The sequence below is a fragment of the Podarcis filfolensis genome, assembly GCF_964270895.1.
Source record: "Podarcis filfolensis genome assembly, chromosome: 5".
Lineage (NCBI taxonomy): Eukaryota > Metazoa > Chordata > Lepidosauria > Squamata > Lacertidae > Podarcis > Podarcis filfolensis.
The window spans coordinates 60,556,723-60,570,573 of record NC_139608.1 but is presented as its reverse complement, the minus strand read 5'-3'; the positions used below and the strand labels follow the sequence as shown (position 1 = coordinate 60,570,573).

General features: G+C 42.9%; 1 protein-coding gene across 2 annotated transcripts in view; it reads left to right on the top strand.

Annotated features, from left to right (window-relative positions):
• Window positions 1-13,851, top strand: part of CFAP46 (cilia and flagella associated protein 46) — an 82,432-nt gene that overhangs the window by 42,910 nt on the left and 25,671 nt on the right. For both annotated transcript variants that reach the window (XM_083616810.1, XM_083616811.1), the window contains exons 32-42: window positions 815-883; window positions 965-1,126; window positions 1,771-1,919; window positions 3,275-3,373; window positions 3,852-3,972; window positions 5,637-5,783; window positions 6,220-6,420; window positions 7,583-7,695; window positions 8,118-8,300; window positions 10,208-10,343; window positions 11,091-11,279. In XM_083616810.1, coding sequence (XP_083472936.1) covers window positions 815-883; window positions 965-1,126; window positions 1,771-1,919; window positions 3,275-3,373; window positions 3,852-3,972; window positions 5,637-5,783; window positions 6,220-6,420; window positions 7,583-7,695; window positions 8,118-8,300; window positions 10,208-10,343; window positions 11,091-11,279 — 1,569 coding nt within the window. The remainder of the gene's footprint in view (window positions 1-814; window positions 884-964; window positions 1,127-1,770; window positions 1,920-3,274; window positions 3,374-3,851; window positions 3,973-5,636; window positions 5,784-6,219; window positions 6,421-7,582; window positions 7,696-8,117; window positions 8,301-10,207; window positions 10,344-11,090; window positions 11,280-13,851) is intronic.

Sequence of the window (13,851 nt, the reverse complement as noted above, 5' to 3'; positions counted from 1 at the left end):
GCTACTGCCCCACTGAGAATGCCTTTGAGGAGTGCTATGGTCCTAGCCGCCAACTGGGCATCTAGAAGGAGCACCTGCTACAGGAACCCTTTAATGGGATACCTCATTCCCTTAGAAGGGCAGGCAGAAGCTCACAACTTCCCCTCTAACCAATGACTAAATCTTAACGCCACATCCACAATAGTTGTGGCAATTGCTACGAGGTAGGCGAAACCCCCAGTTGACCTAAAGGACAAATTCCTCCCCGCTCCCAAATACGGTGACCAATCATAATCCATAGCCAGGTCATAAATACGCACTGCTCCATGATGGGTAGATAACAGCTTAATTATAGGGAGGGTAGGGGATCCAAAAGACAAAAATGCCAAGTTTGGGGTTGGCTTTCCTTAAATATTCTGGGAGTAGACCTGAGTGAAGTCCTATGATGGACTCAGTCAGACCCACCCCTAATGAGTACCCACCCCTTGGTCTGGCTGCTATTGGCCAATCTGCATCTGAACCCAATTCAACTTTTCCCCTGGCCTACTGAAGAGGATCTAACATCTCCCACTGCCCGGGGGACCCAGCTAAAAGTGGTTGGAGGTGCTGTGGGACATGACAATGCCATGCTACTAATGGCGGTTGACCTGTAGGATTCACAAGTGCCCATGTGAGCCCATGATCCAGATCTTTGTGAAATCCAGTGGGGTGAGACATGGCTTCAGATGCAGAACTGTATGTATGTATATAAGCTGTGTAAAACAATGAATATTGTATTAATATTATTATTCTATGGTGTAATAAAAATTTCCTTTCCCCCCTCTTTTTTCCAAAGCCTTCTGCTAATCAGACTTCACCAACAAGCCCTCCTAAAAAAGACAAATCTTCAAAAGATGCTAAACAGGTACATTTTCTTTTAATATATTTTAATGTTCAGTGGGGGGAGGGGGAATAGACTTCCTTAATGCAGAGTCTTGTTTTTCAGCCACAGTCGGCCAAAGACAAAGCAAAGAAGAAAGGGCCAAGTGAAGCCTTGCCCGCAAATGTGGAGGAGTGGGCTAGCTATGAATGTCCTGATGAAATTAGAGATGCCTTTAAACAGGACTCAAGTGGCTGTGCTATGAACAGGGAAACCATTTTGGCACCTGTGAGTAGCATTTCCAGATTTTGGTTTGTAGGGGCTACTATCTTATCTTCTTAGATCTGTATGAATTTGAAAGACTTGTTGGAGTCGGAGGGAACAGATTTGCTATGGCAACATATATTGGGTAGAGATGAGTGACCTAACTGAACACCACGGTGGATTCTGTTGGAGACATAACATCTGCCAAATGTTCAGTGCTGCATGTGACCAGCTTCTATTTCAAAGAAGGCAAAACCAGTTTTTCCTGAGCTTGATTCTAGAGAGGGGTTGTTTGCATGAGCAAACCACTTCCACAGGAATTGTATCACTCAGTTCCACATGCCCATAAAAAAAGAGATAGTATTTTCTGTGTATCCTGAGTTTTACCTGTGTATAAATGTCCTACGTATTTGGCTTTGTGATAAAACCATTTTTAATTGAATGTTGAAAGTTTCTTTTCATGCTGATTTTCAGGTTGCCACAGAGATGGCATATTTAGTGGTTCAAAAGGTAGGACAATGTGTCCGAAGTATACATTTGTGTGTAGCAACTCCCTGATATATATAATATGAGAACATTGTTTCATTGCCCTATTTTCAGAGTTAAAAATGCAGAATTGAGACAGAAGTATTGACAACTTTTCCATCATCCATTCTTTTAATTTTCAGACACGTACCTTATACTACCTAGACCTTTTAGTTAAGGAGCTACAGGCAATTTTATGTACTCACTTGACTGTTCCGGTTCTTCAACTGGCTGAGATCATTTCTCGTGATGTCGTAGAAAGCAAAAGTCTGTCAGATCTCTACCATCTTCGGTTTGTATCCATTATTCTGCAGTCACTGTAAAATATTTCACTTCCCTGCCATTCATAAATTCAAATCTGTTTTTGGTTGTGGTGTGTAAGTTAATCCCTTTCTGTACTTTATGATGTGCCACAAATTATGGATTTATGGTTCCAGAAGTTATTCCCACAAAGTTCCCTGCATGAGCTGAATCTCAGGGAGGTTGAATCTCACCCATTACTAGCAGAGCACAGTCATGACTACAACTCCCATCAGTCTTAGCCAATATAGTCTGTTGTCAAGGTTGATGAGAGCTGTCTTCTGTATGACCACTAGTTTCCCATGCCTGGTTGATCAGCAGAACAAGTGTGCTGGACCAGGATAATGTGTGTTCATATTGATGTAGGTAATCATACCTGGTCTGAAACACAGGGAGAGGCAAGTGCCCCCTTGCACCTTCTAAATGGCACCCCTAGTAAGCCTAAAAATTGCTTGTATGCATAATTGCTTGAGCATTAAAAATCTTAGACGTTAAACAAAAAATATAAGTCTAGGCAGTTTGAACTTTCATTGGCTGTGCTTTGTCATGTTTGTGACTGAAAATGAAAGTTTTAGCATTTATATTTTTATGTGGCCTACATTTCAGTGTTTCAGATTCCAAGCTTTTTACTATCAAAAACATAAAAGTAGGAGGGTGTGGGTGGGTTTGTGTGTATGTATATATATATATGCACACGCAAGTCTCCTTGAATTTGGGTTTTTTGTCTGATAGCACTGTTAGGACTCAGCTATACAGTTGCAAATAAAACGTTTGAAGTGTGTTTTAAGCGCAATATATAATGTGACACTAGATGGTGATAGTGAACCTTATGTAAAATTCAGTGTATTCAATGTATTTTTTAAAATGCTTAAAAAAAAACATTTTCAGAACTTGTGTATAGATTCCACCCCAGTCTAATTAACTTGCTATTTCAGAAGAAGTGATATCTGAGACTGTTAATGACAAGTATTTTCTCTTCATTAATACTCACAGCATGACTAGGAATCCTAGCCCTTCTTGCTCTTAGGCAAAGTGATCTTGTGGGGATTTATTTATAGGTGAGGAAGTGGGGAGTATTGCTTAACTCTCCACCACCACCCCCACTTTACTGACTTTCACCACTTGATGTAGCAAAGGGATCTGGGAACTCCAGCATGGAGCAAAATACTTCTCTTCCACCCATCATTTCTCCCCTTGGAATTCCACTCACTGCAGCCACTGTTTGTCTTGGAGACATGACAGCTGGGTTTTCCAGGCCTGCAGCGGCCTCTGAATATACAGTTTTTGCCTTTTTCTTGTCAACAGGTAATTTGTATTTTGTATGGATTGTGTCCTTTGTTTTCACAGACTCTCCAGGATATGTTTAGATTTAAAGTTGTGCCAAGCAGCATTTAATCATGAGAAGGCAGTGGGTGAAATGTACATTAATGAAATGGAACAAGGAAGGTATGATCTTCTGAAGCAAAGTGTGTAATCTGAAAAGTTCATCATGGATTCTATACGTACCTAACACCCCATTTCCAGTTGAGCAACTGGGACTATTTGCATGCAGCCTTTCAAAAAGCTTGAGATTCCACCAGTCAGCTATTTAATAGGGATGGGGAGCAGGGGTGCATGGGGATTGCATCCAGCTCCCCAGTCACCCTCCTTAGTGGCTGACTTTAACCTTTTTGAGAGGGTTCAATAGGTGGGTCCATCGTTCCCTGGATTTGGATGTATTACAGTGTAAACATAACAGTTGTTTCCTCTAAGAGCAGCAGCTTTTTGCACTGTGCTAGTATAACTGAACCTAAGTTACCGGTATTCTATGCCCATTAAAAAAATGATTAATGTGGCCCCGTGGACATCTCAGTAACGACTTTCCTCGTTGTTTTGCTTGTTATTGTTTGCAAAATCGTTCTCCCTTCTCCTTTCTCTGATTCAGGTTTAGACAAGAGATAGCATTTAAAAAGGAGAATGCCATACAGAACAAGCTGAAGGAAACCAGATTTGCGAGTTTAAAGCCAACTGATATTAGTAAAAAATTGTTTACTGCAAAAGATAAGGTAATTTACTTTCACTTTGCAAATAGATCAAAGTGAGAATGCATTTTGCTGCCTTTAAACTCTTTATGGCTTTTAGAAACAAGGTCAATTGAGTGAATGCCATGCAGTAAACTATGGCTTCCATTGTTAGCAGTATATCCCTTAATTGCTGCTGGGCCCAGTGGGCAAAAACGGGCGGCTCTTGTAGAGATGGAAGTTTAAGGCTTTTCTGAGTTTTTCCTTTTATTATTGACTCTTAAGAAAAAGTACATCTTCACGAAGGCATTTCCTAATGTAGCTGATTTGGTTAAAGGGGAGTAATTGGTGATGCACCACACATCTTTAACTAGAATCCTGTTGCTTTGTCCTCCACTGGACCAAAGATTCTATATCATTTTTATGCAGGAATTTTCCTTGATTCAGGTCTCTTGCTTAAGATCTGCCTCTCCAGCAGGTTGCTACAGGTGGCCTTCTCTCCATCAGTTATTTTTATTGAGTCAAAATGCCCAGCATCTTCACTATCCCCACCCGCCTCTGGGCCTATTGTCCTGTCTTGTGTTGGCTTCTTCCTCAGCTGTTCACTCACCTACCCCATAATTTGTTTCATTATTTTAGAACTGCATTTCCTATCACCATTCACCTCTTATTTCTGCCTCCTGTATTGCAGATTTTTGATCTTATGCACAGGCTTATAGCGGCTAACAGATTTAGGTTGAATCCTGACAAGACAGAAGTACAGTTTGGGGAGGCGGGGGCCGGGGATGGGGGACTCCCTGGTCCTGAATAGGGTAACTGTGCCCCTGAAGGACCAGGTGAGCAGCCTGGGAGTCATTTGGACTCGCAGCTGTCCATGGAGGCGCAGGTCAATTCTGTGTCCAGGACAGCTGTCTACCAGTGCCATCTGATACACAGGCTGAGACCCTACCTGCCCACCGACTGTCTCGCCAGAGTGGTGCATGCTCTAGTTATCTCCCAGTTGGACTACTGCAATACGCTCTACATGGGGCTACCTTTGAAGGTGACCTGGAAACTACAACTAATCCAGAATGCGGCAGCTAGACTGGTGGAGCAGCCACCAAGACCACATAACACCGGTTGAAAGACCTACATTGGCTCCCAGTATGTTTCCGAGCACAATTCAAAGTGTTGGTGCTGACCTTTAAAGCCCTAAATGGCCTCAGCCCAGTATACCTGAAGGAGCGTCTCCACCCCCATCATTCAGCCCGGACACTGAGGTCCAGCGCTGAGGGCCTTCTGGTGGTTCCCTCACTTCAAGAGGTGAGGTTACAGGTAACCAGACAGAGGGCCTTCTCGGTGGTGGCACCCGCCCTGTGGAATGCCCTCCCATCAGATGTCAAGGAAATAAACAACTATCTGACTTTTAGAAGACATCTGAAGGCAACCCTGTTTAGGGAAGTTTTAAGTGTTTGATGTTTTATCATGTTTTTAATAATCTGTTGGGAGCCGCCCAGAGTGGCTGGGGAAACCCAACCAGAAGGGCAGGGTATAAATAATAAAACAATAATAATAATAATAATTCTCATCAGGCTTTACAACAGATTTCAGATTTTTTTTTAAAGGAATTGGAATGCTAAGCAAAATCCCTTTCACCAATTTTAGAATTAAATGCTGACTAAAATGGAATTGCAAATCTAGGATCACTCTTTCTTTCTTTTTAAAAACAGATTTTGGAACTGAACCCTGTGACTGAAAAAGGATTAAGTGGGCTTTCTTTCCCCTACTTGTGGATAGACAAAGCTGAAGTCCTCATGCAATTAGGTTTATATCAGCCAGCAAGGCTTCTACTTGCAGAAGCACACCATGCAACTCAGGTAAGTTTGAAAATTGATCCCAAACTGGAATGTGATCCAGTCCACTATGCACTGGCATAGACATAAGATTCCCTCAGTGCTCCCTCCCAGCTTTCAAGTTGTCTTCTTTTGAACTATTTATTCAAATTTAATCTTAGAGAAGTCCTAGGGCTTCCTTCCAGGTAGCAATGGAAGGTTCTCTCAGTTTCTCATTTTTCAATTCTCCATATTTTGCAGCAATTTGCAAAAAAAAATAAAAGAAATTAGCATGAAAATTAAAGTCATTTTAATCTGAGTTTCTCCTAATAAACTCCTGTAGAAGATTAGGAGATGCGTTTTACACGTTCTCGATTTTGTTTGTTTTTAATTGTTCTAAATACGTAACACTGGGATGCCCTTGGGTCTTTGGTAAGACTGAACTTACAGTTTCATTTACTTGAAATAACATTTTTTCTAGGAAATGAATGACCTCTCTACTGTATCGCGGTGCCTTTATCTTCTAGCTGTGCTAGCTAACTTGGAACAAAAACATGGACAAGCTAAAGAACTGCTCGAGAAGGCACAATTGATAGGTGGGAATGAGAAATTTTGGCTGAATAGCACTTTGTGTCTCACAGATGCAATTTTAGGGGAAGATGAGGAAAGAAAAGACAAAATGGTAAGGAAATGTTCTGGATATTTACCTCACTTTGTCTTTTGTCACTGATGTTTGCTTCAGTTCTTCATGCGCCCTTCCCAAGAAACCTAGTTCAACCACAGGGATCTGTCCTACGTATTCTGCAATGAATGCAGATGCAAAGAATTCCTTCAACTTCTCTGCTGTCTCTTCCCCCCACCCTTTAACACACTTTTGACTCCCTTGTCATCCAAGGCTGAATCACCTCCTTAGCTGGTTTCCTTCTTCTAATGTATTTAAATATTTTTGGGTTAATTTTAATGTTTTTAGCAGTATGTTCATGAAATACATTTTTTTCCTCCTCCCTCATCCTCCTCTTCTTCTGCATCTTTTATTGTTAGCTTGCGTTTATTTTAAGTTCTGGTTCCCTTTTGTTCTCCTTATTTGGGTAAAGTCTCCCATTTTCTAAAAGGTACCTTCTTGCCTCTGACAGCTTGCTTGATTCTGTTAACTACCCTGACTTCTTCTTCTTCTTCTTCTTCTTTTTTTTTGCCTTGGTAATACCTTTTCTGATTTGCAGTATATATTCTAGTTGAGCTTCTACTAGTTTTTAATAACATTATCCCTTGGCCTTGGAGAGATTTGGCCTTCTTGACTTTTACTTTCGACTTCCTTTATAAGCAATGCCCTCCTTTTTTTAGAAGTCCCTGTGTTGAAGTCAAAAGTGACTGTATTGAGCTTCACATTGGCAATTTTCCACTAAGACATATATTCAGTGCTTTTTTTCCTATAAAAAAATGTTTAGGGGTACTCTCATTTTGACTCACGAAAATCACCATTTTATAGTTCAAATCGGGGGAAATAAATACAGTAAATGGGCAAAAGTACAAAGATTCACGAAATGTTTAGGGGTATGCGTACCCCCTGCATCCCCCCAGAAAAAAACACTGCATATATTGAACTTGATAGCACTATGAACACTGTTCCCAATCAGTGCAATGTGGAAACTTCTGGTTTTTTAAAACCGTCTTTTCTTATGTAGAGATCACAGTATCCTCCTTTTGTAGCTATATTTAATTAAGGTATACCTGGTGAGTCATATGCTCTTTGGTAAAACACAGCTTGTGTTTTCATTGAATGGATTTGCTCTGGATAGAATAAATACCTGGCCTAAAATGTTTTGAACAATTCTGCTTTCTCATAGCTACAGTCTGGCCATTTTCTGCAGAGAACTGTAAATGCATTGAGACCATTATTGCTGGGAAGACCCAACAGAGAAGCTGAGTTGGGTATTATAATTGCATTCCTTGAAGCCAGGTAATTCATTACAAGTTAAAACATTTATAATAACTTTTTATGTATGGTTTGTTAACTAACTAACAACGCAAACATATTCATGTTACCTCAGAAGTAAATCCCATTCAGTTCAATGAAACTTAGTCCTGGGTATATGATCCTATATACCCTTTCCAGAGAGTAATCCCCACTGAAATCTTCATGGGATTTACTTTTGCATAAATATGTTTAGGGTAATTTTTTAAACTCTCACTGTGCGTTTCTTAATGCAAACGCAGCATAATCCAAGCATAAATATAAAATTATGGTTTTCTCTTAGCATTAGTCATCGAAATCTAAAAACATGCAAAGAAAAAAGTGTATTAGTACAGCATACTTGATCAAATATTTAATACATTATTGAGATAGTTTACCCAATACTATTAATATACTCTTCTATGCAGGAAAGCATATATTCATGTAGAGTTTGGTCAAGACTACATCAATGCTAGTAGTCATCCTAATGACTTAGCAAGATTGTTGCTGGAGCCATATGATAAATTAATTCACATTGAGAAGGACTTCCTTTCTTACCGGTATAAAGATCGTAGTACTGAGGTTTTGCTGGTACGTGCAAATATTCACAGGTAAGTCCATAATAAAGGTAAAGGTAAAGGTACCCCTGCCCGTACGGGCCAGTCTTGACAGACTCTAGGGTTGTGCGCTCATCTCACTCTATAGGCCGGGACCCAGCGCTGTCCGCAGACACTTCCGGGTCACGTGGACAGCTTGACATGCTGCATCTGGCGAGCCAGCGCAGCACACGGAGCGCTGTTTACCTTCCCGCTGGTAAGCGGTCCCTATTTATCTACTTGCACCCGGGGGTGCTTTCGAACTGCTAGGTTGGCAGGCGCTGGGACCGAACGACGGGAGCGCACCCCGCGGCGGAGATTCGAACCGCCGACCATGCAATCGGCAAGTCCTAGGCGCTGAGGTTTTACCCACAGCACTACCTGCGTCCCTCCAAGTCCATAATAGTCCTTGATTATTTATTTGAATGTAAATAGGCAGAGACCCAAAGGACAATTTTAAGATAGCTCAAGAACTTACGGTCACAAAGTGGATTTCCTCCCTCTCTGCAACAGGTATCCATGCCACTTCTTGAACCACTTGCAACTACCTTCAGCTTCAAAGTTCTTTTGTCTTGCAGTATAGGAAAGAAGTGGCTTGCTGTTAAGAACACACACAAATCTAAAGCACTTTTGGCACATGCTGAGCAGATCTTTGGAAACTGGCCCGTGCATATTTTAAAAAAACCCACACGCTGATCACTTCAACTGCTGATTATTTCTGGCTTGCTTTTTCAACATTGAGTCTAAACAGTTACAAACAAAAATAGAACTTCTTTATTGCATCTGAATCAAATTGCACAAGCAGTGGCTGAAACACAACAAAATGTGCGTGAAGCCGACCCACATTAGCCTGGTTCACATGCGGTGGGAAGCCAAATCATGGCTAAGCATGCTTATGCAAATGTGCAGGTCCTCACAGTGGAAATTGTGACCTCTTTCCTCCTCCTCCAGTCCTGTTGCAGTTGCACTGTCAATTATATGCAAGCTGGGTTCATGGTTTGTCTCGCTCCAGACAAACCACCAGCTGTAATCAAGCCTTGTTCTTTGTTTACTACTCATGGTTTGCTTGAGAGAAGCAAACTACAGTTTTGCACCTAATGCTAAGGGTAGCCATAGCTTAGCTCAAGGTAGCCAGGCAGCAGCAGGTCCAGTGGAGGAAGAATGTGGCTGTGTTCACATGGAGCCTTGTTGTGACTTAGCAGTTTGCCGCCTAGGCCATGAGCAGAAACAATTCTTAAGCTTTGATGGGAAATACCTGCTGTATTCATATTATTTGCTGGATCACAAGCTGCATGTAGTAGTTCTAATATTTACCATTCCTTTTTGAATACAGTGGTACCTCTGGTTACAAACTTAATTTGTTCCGGAGGTCCATTCTTAACCTGAAATCGTTCTTAACCTGAGGTACCACTATAGGTAATGGGGCTTCCCGCTGCCGCTGCACAATTTCTGTTCTCATCCTGGGGCAAAGTTCTTAACCCAAGGTACTACTTCTGGGTTAGTGGAGTCTGTAACCCAAAGTGTCTGTAACCCGAGGTGTTTGTGATGCGAGGTACCACTGTAAATGGAAGTAATAGTAATCTTGATTGAAAGTAGTGATGGACAATATCCGGAAATGTGAAAGCACAGAAGTAACTTTTCCTTTGTGGACACTTTCAATCAACATCTTACGTTTGTGTGATTCCATTCATTCATGCACATACACACACACTTGGCATTTTTGAAAAATAAAATACTTGTATCATTTAATTGGTTGCCTTTAGTGAATGGTGGTTATCTCTTTGAACACAAAATCGGCACATGCTGCTAAAACTGCAGAAAAAAAAATTATCTGGTTATCTTTCTAAATAGATAAATTATCAAGGGCTAAATAGCGTTTTTGAATAATTTTTAATGTTGCTTTTTTCTTTTCTTTTTGACAGGATTCTCGGAAAACATGCAGTATACAAGGTAGACAAGCAGAGTCATTACCTTGATGCTTACAAGTTAGCTCAAGAAGCAGTATCACAAATGGAAGAGCTTTTTCGCTATATTAATAATGTGATTCCAGTTAATGAGGTAGGTAAGGTAGTTGTGTCTTAAAATCAGCTTGTAGTCTTACGCACATTTAATAAGGAGTAAGTCCCATTGAGCTCAGTGAAGTTCGTTTCTGAGTGGACATGTATAAGACTGCACTGCAAAATGTGGAGACTGTTGACAGTCAAATGAGAGCGTTCAAAGTCCCGTCCAAATCTGGTGAACATCTGAAAATACAGAGATAAACCAATGGAGGCAGTTACTCAGTGGTCATTATCTGCATTCCTTATTGCAACTTCAAATTGGGGACATTTCGGGTCATATTCAACTAAATTGTTGTGCTAGTGGAAGCCTGCTCAATGATTCCTGCTAACGCATCAGGACTTTGCTCCCTCTCCTGCCCCAGCGTGCTGCCCCTGCCCTCCCCAAATCTACTCCAGAGAGTTGGGAGAATACTAGAACAGCTACATTGAATACAAGCATTGGCAGGAAATTTGGACAGGTCTTTGTGGCTGTCAGCAGCCTTCACATTTGTAAATATTACATGCAGTAATAAGTGTCATTTTGAAAAGCCGCAAATGATCCTCCCTTCTCTATTCTTTTTTTCCTTCATTTATTTTCTTTAACAGATCTGTGTTTCCCACCCCAAGAGAGCAGTGGCCTTTTAATCTTCAGGGTGCAAGATTTTCACTTTTCTCGCTCTATCTCTGATGTGTTTCGTCTTGCCATCCACCACAGTCCTAGAATCCGGAATGTTCTTTTTAACTCAGCCTTATTTTTGTATTTCAGACTAAAAATATAAACACTCCCTTGATGAGAAAACTGGCTAGCATGAAGGTGACACTTACAGAGATCATTTTGGATATTTTTGTTCTCATCAATATTGAGAAAAAAAAGAAAGAGGCCAAAGCAGACGAGATTGAGCAGATTATCGAGGATTTTGTGAGGTTTACACCTGATGTTGCTTCTGTTGAGCAGGTTTGTGTGTCATTGCTTTCCTGTGGTTTGGGCTACAATCGTATATGCACTTATTTGGGAATAAGACAATGATAGGTCTTACTTCAGCATAGGATTGCGCTGTGACTTCTATCAAAGCAAACTTTAGAGAATCATAAGTACAGTGGTACCTTGGTTCTCAAACTTAATCCGTTCTGGAAGTCAGTTCCAAAACCAAAGCGTTCTGTGATGGGATGATGAGCTGCTTGTGCGTAAAATTTCTAGTCCCTCAGGGTTTGGCTAAGTCCACAAACCCCTGTCTGTAACGGAGCTCCATCAGCATGGCTCCGTCAGTCGCTGGCAGAATCCGACAGTGGGCGTTTACGGAATTTCTTCCAGCATAAAAGCTCCTTAACGGAAACACGCCTTCTGGACTCTCGGCGTGACAGTTTCCGGCGAGGAGTGGGTGTCCCTATAGGAGGTCCTGAAACCTCCCCACTGTTCTCGCTGGAATTGTCTCTGAGCCATCCCTCCGACTCACTTTCCCTTGGAGCTCTTTCTCTCCCCCTGCTGGTTCCCTCCTCAGCTGATAAGTCTCTCCCAACCTCTGGGAGCCCTTGCACCTCCGGTTCTTCCGATGACAGTTCCCTGACATCCACCTCCCCTCCAGGGCCCCCTTCACCCCCTCCCCTCCCTTCCTCTGCGGGAGGTGAGGGAGCAAAACCCCTGAAAGAACTTCCCTCATCTTCCAAAGTCTCGAACATTTTCCTCCACCGGTTGCTGTTTCAGGTTTCTAAGTACTCCTCCTCATCGGAGTCTATTCCTTCTTCCAACTCCGACCCCGTGAATCCTTCCAATTCCTCCTCCTCGTCGGTGGTGCCAAAGTACTCCCTCCGGAACCTCGCTACTGACTGAGGTTTCCTGGGGAACCTTTGATGGAACGTTTCGATCAAGACCTCGTCATTGACTTCCTCTGCCGTCACTCAGGTGTTTTCTGACTCCGGTTCCCCTTCCCACGCTACCAAATACTCCACCTGATTACCCTTCCACCTGGAGTCGAGGATTTCCGCCACATGGTTGCTGCTTTCCCTCTCTTCTAAGACTGGTCCCTGTGGGGAAACCCCTTCACTCCCCCCCCTATACTGTGACAGTAATGACCTGTGGAATACTGGGTGCAGTTTCATGTAGTTCGGTAACCGGAGTCTGAAAGCCACGGGGTTGACCTGTTGAATGACCTCAAATGGTCCCAATCTTTTGGGTCTCAATTTCTTGCAACCTCCCTTGAACGGCAACCCTTGGGTTGACAGCCACACCTGATCCCCCACCCTTATGGTTTCACCTTCCCTTCTGTTCTTGTCTGCCTGCCTCTTATATTCTTCTTTGGCCCTTTCTAAGTTGAGTTGGAGTTGACGATGTATTGCTTCCATTCTTCTACAAAATGTTCTGCGGCTGGGACGCTCCATCTCTCCCCTCCTCCCCCTGGAAATGCCCTGGGGTGGCACCCATAATTAGCCAAAAAGGGGCTCATCCCGGTGGACACATTCTCCGCATTATTGTAGGCAAATTCCGCCAGCGCCAACTTTTCCACCCAATCGTTCTCTCTGTCATTGACATAACACCTCAGGTATTGTTGGAGGATACCATTTGCTCTTTCCGCCTGCCCGTTGGTTTCAGGGTGCCGGGCAGTCGAAAAATTGACCTCTACGTGCAGTAAGCTCATGAGCTTCCTCCAGAACCTGGACGTGAATTGTTTGCCCCGGTCTGAGACCACCCTCAAGGGGGCGCCATGCAGTCTAAAAATATGTTCTACAAACAATTTAGCTGTCTCTTCCGCCGTGACTGCATGTGAGCAAGCTACAAAGTGGCCCATCTTAGTTAACAGGTCTACTACGACCAGTATGGCGGTTTTCCCCTTGGATTTCGGCAGATCAGTCATAAAATCTATCGATACCGCCTCCCATGGTCGTTCTGGCGTGGGCAACGGTTCTAATAACCCCGCCGGCGCCCGCCTTTCTCCCTTGGCTCGCTGGCATTGGTCACACCCTCTTACATACTCCCTTACATCTTCCCTCACCTTGGGCCACCAAAATTCCCTGGTAACCAACCACATGGTTTTGTGTTGCCCAAAATGCCCCACTGTGGGGCTGTCGTGCAGCTGTTTGAGTACTCTCCCTCTCAATTCCCCTTCGGGTATATATAGTGCCCCTTTGTAATACAATGCCCCGTTTCTTTCTTCAAAACCTCCGGGGTTTTCTCCCTCCCTCCTTAGACCTCGGAGCTTATTCTGGGCGTATTCATCATTCTCCGTCTCCTCTACCAGTTCCCTTTGCCCCACCAACGCCGCCCCACACACCCAGCGGTCCTCTGGAATGATATGTCTCTCTTCGGGTGCTCCTTCCCCCTCCAAATATTCCGGTTTGCGTGAGAGAGCGTCCGCCCTGACGTTTTCTGGACCTGGCACATAGCAAATTTCAAAATGAAATTTGGAGAACTCCTGGGCCCATCTCACTTGTTGTTGGTTGAGCACTCATGCCGTTCTCCAATACTCTAAATTCTTGTGGTCCGTGCACACTTGCACCTTATGTTGTGCACCAGTTAGTAGGTGTCTCCATTT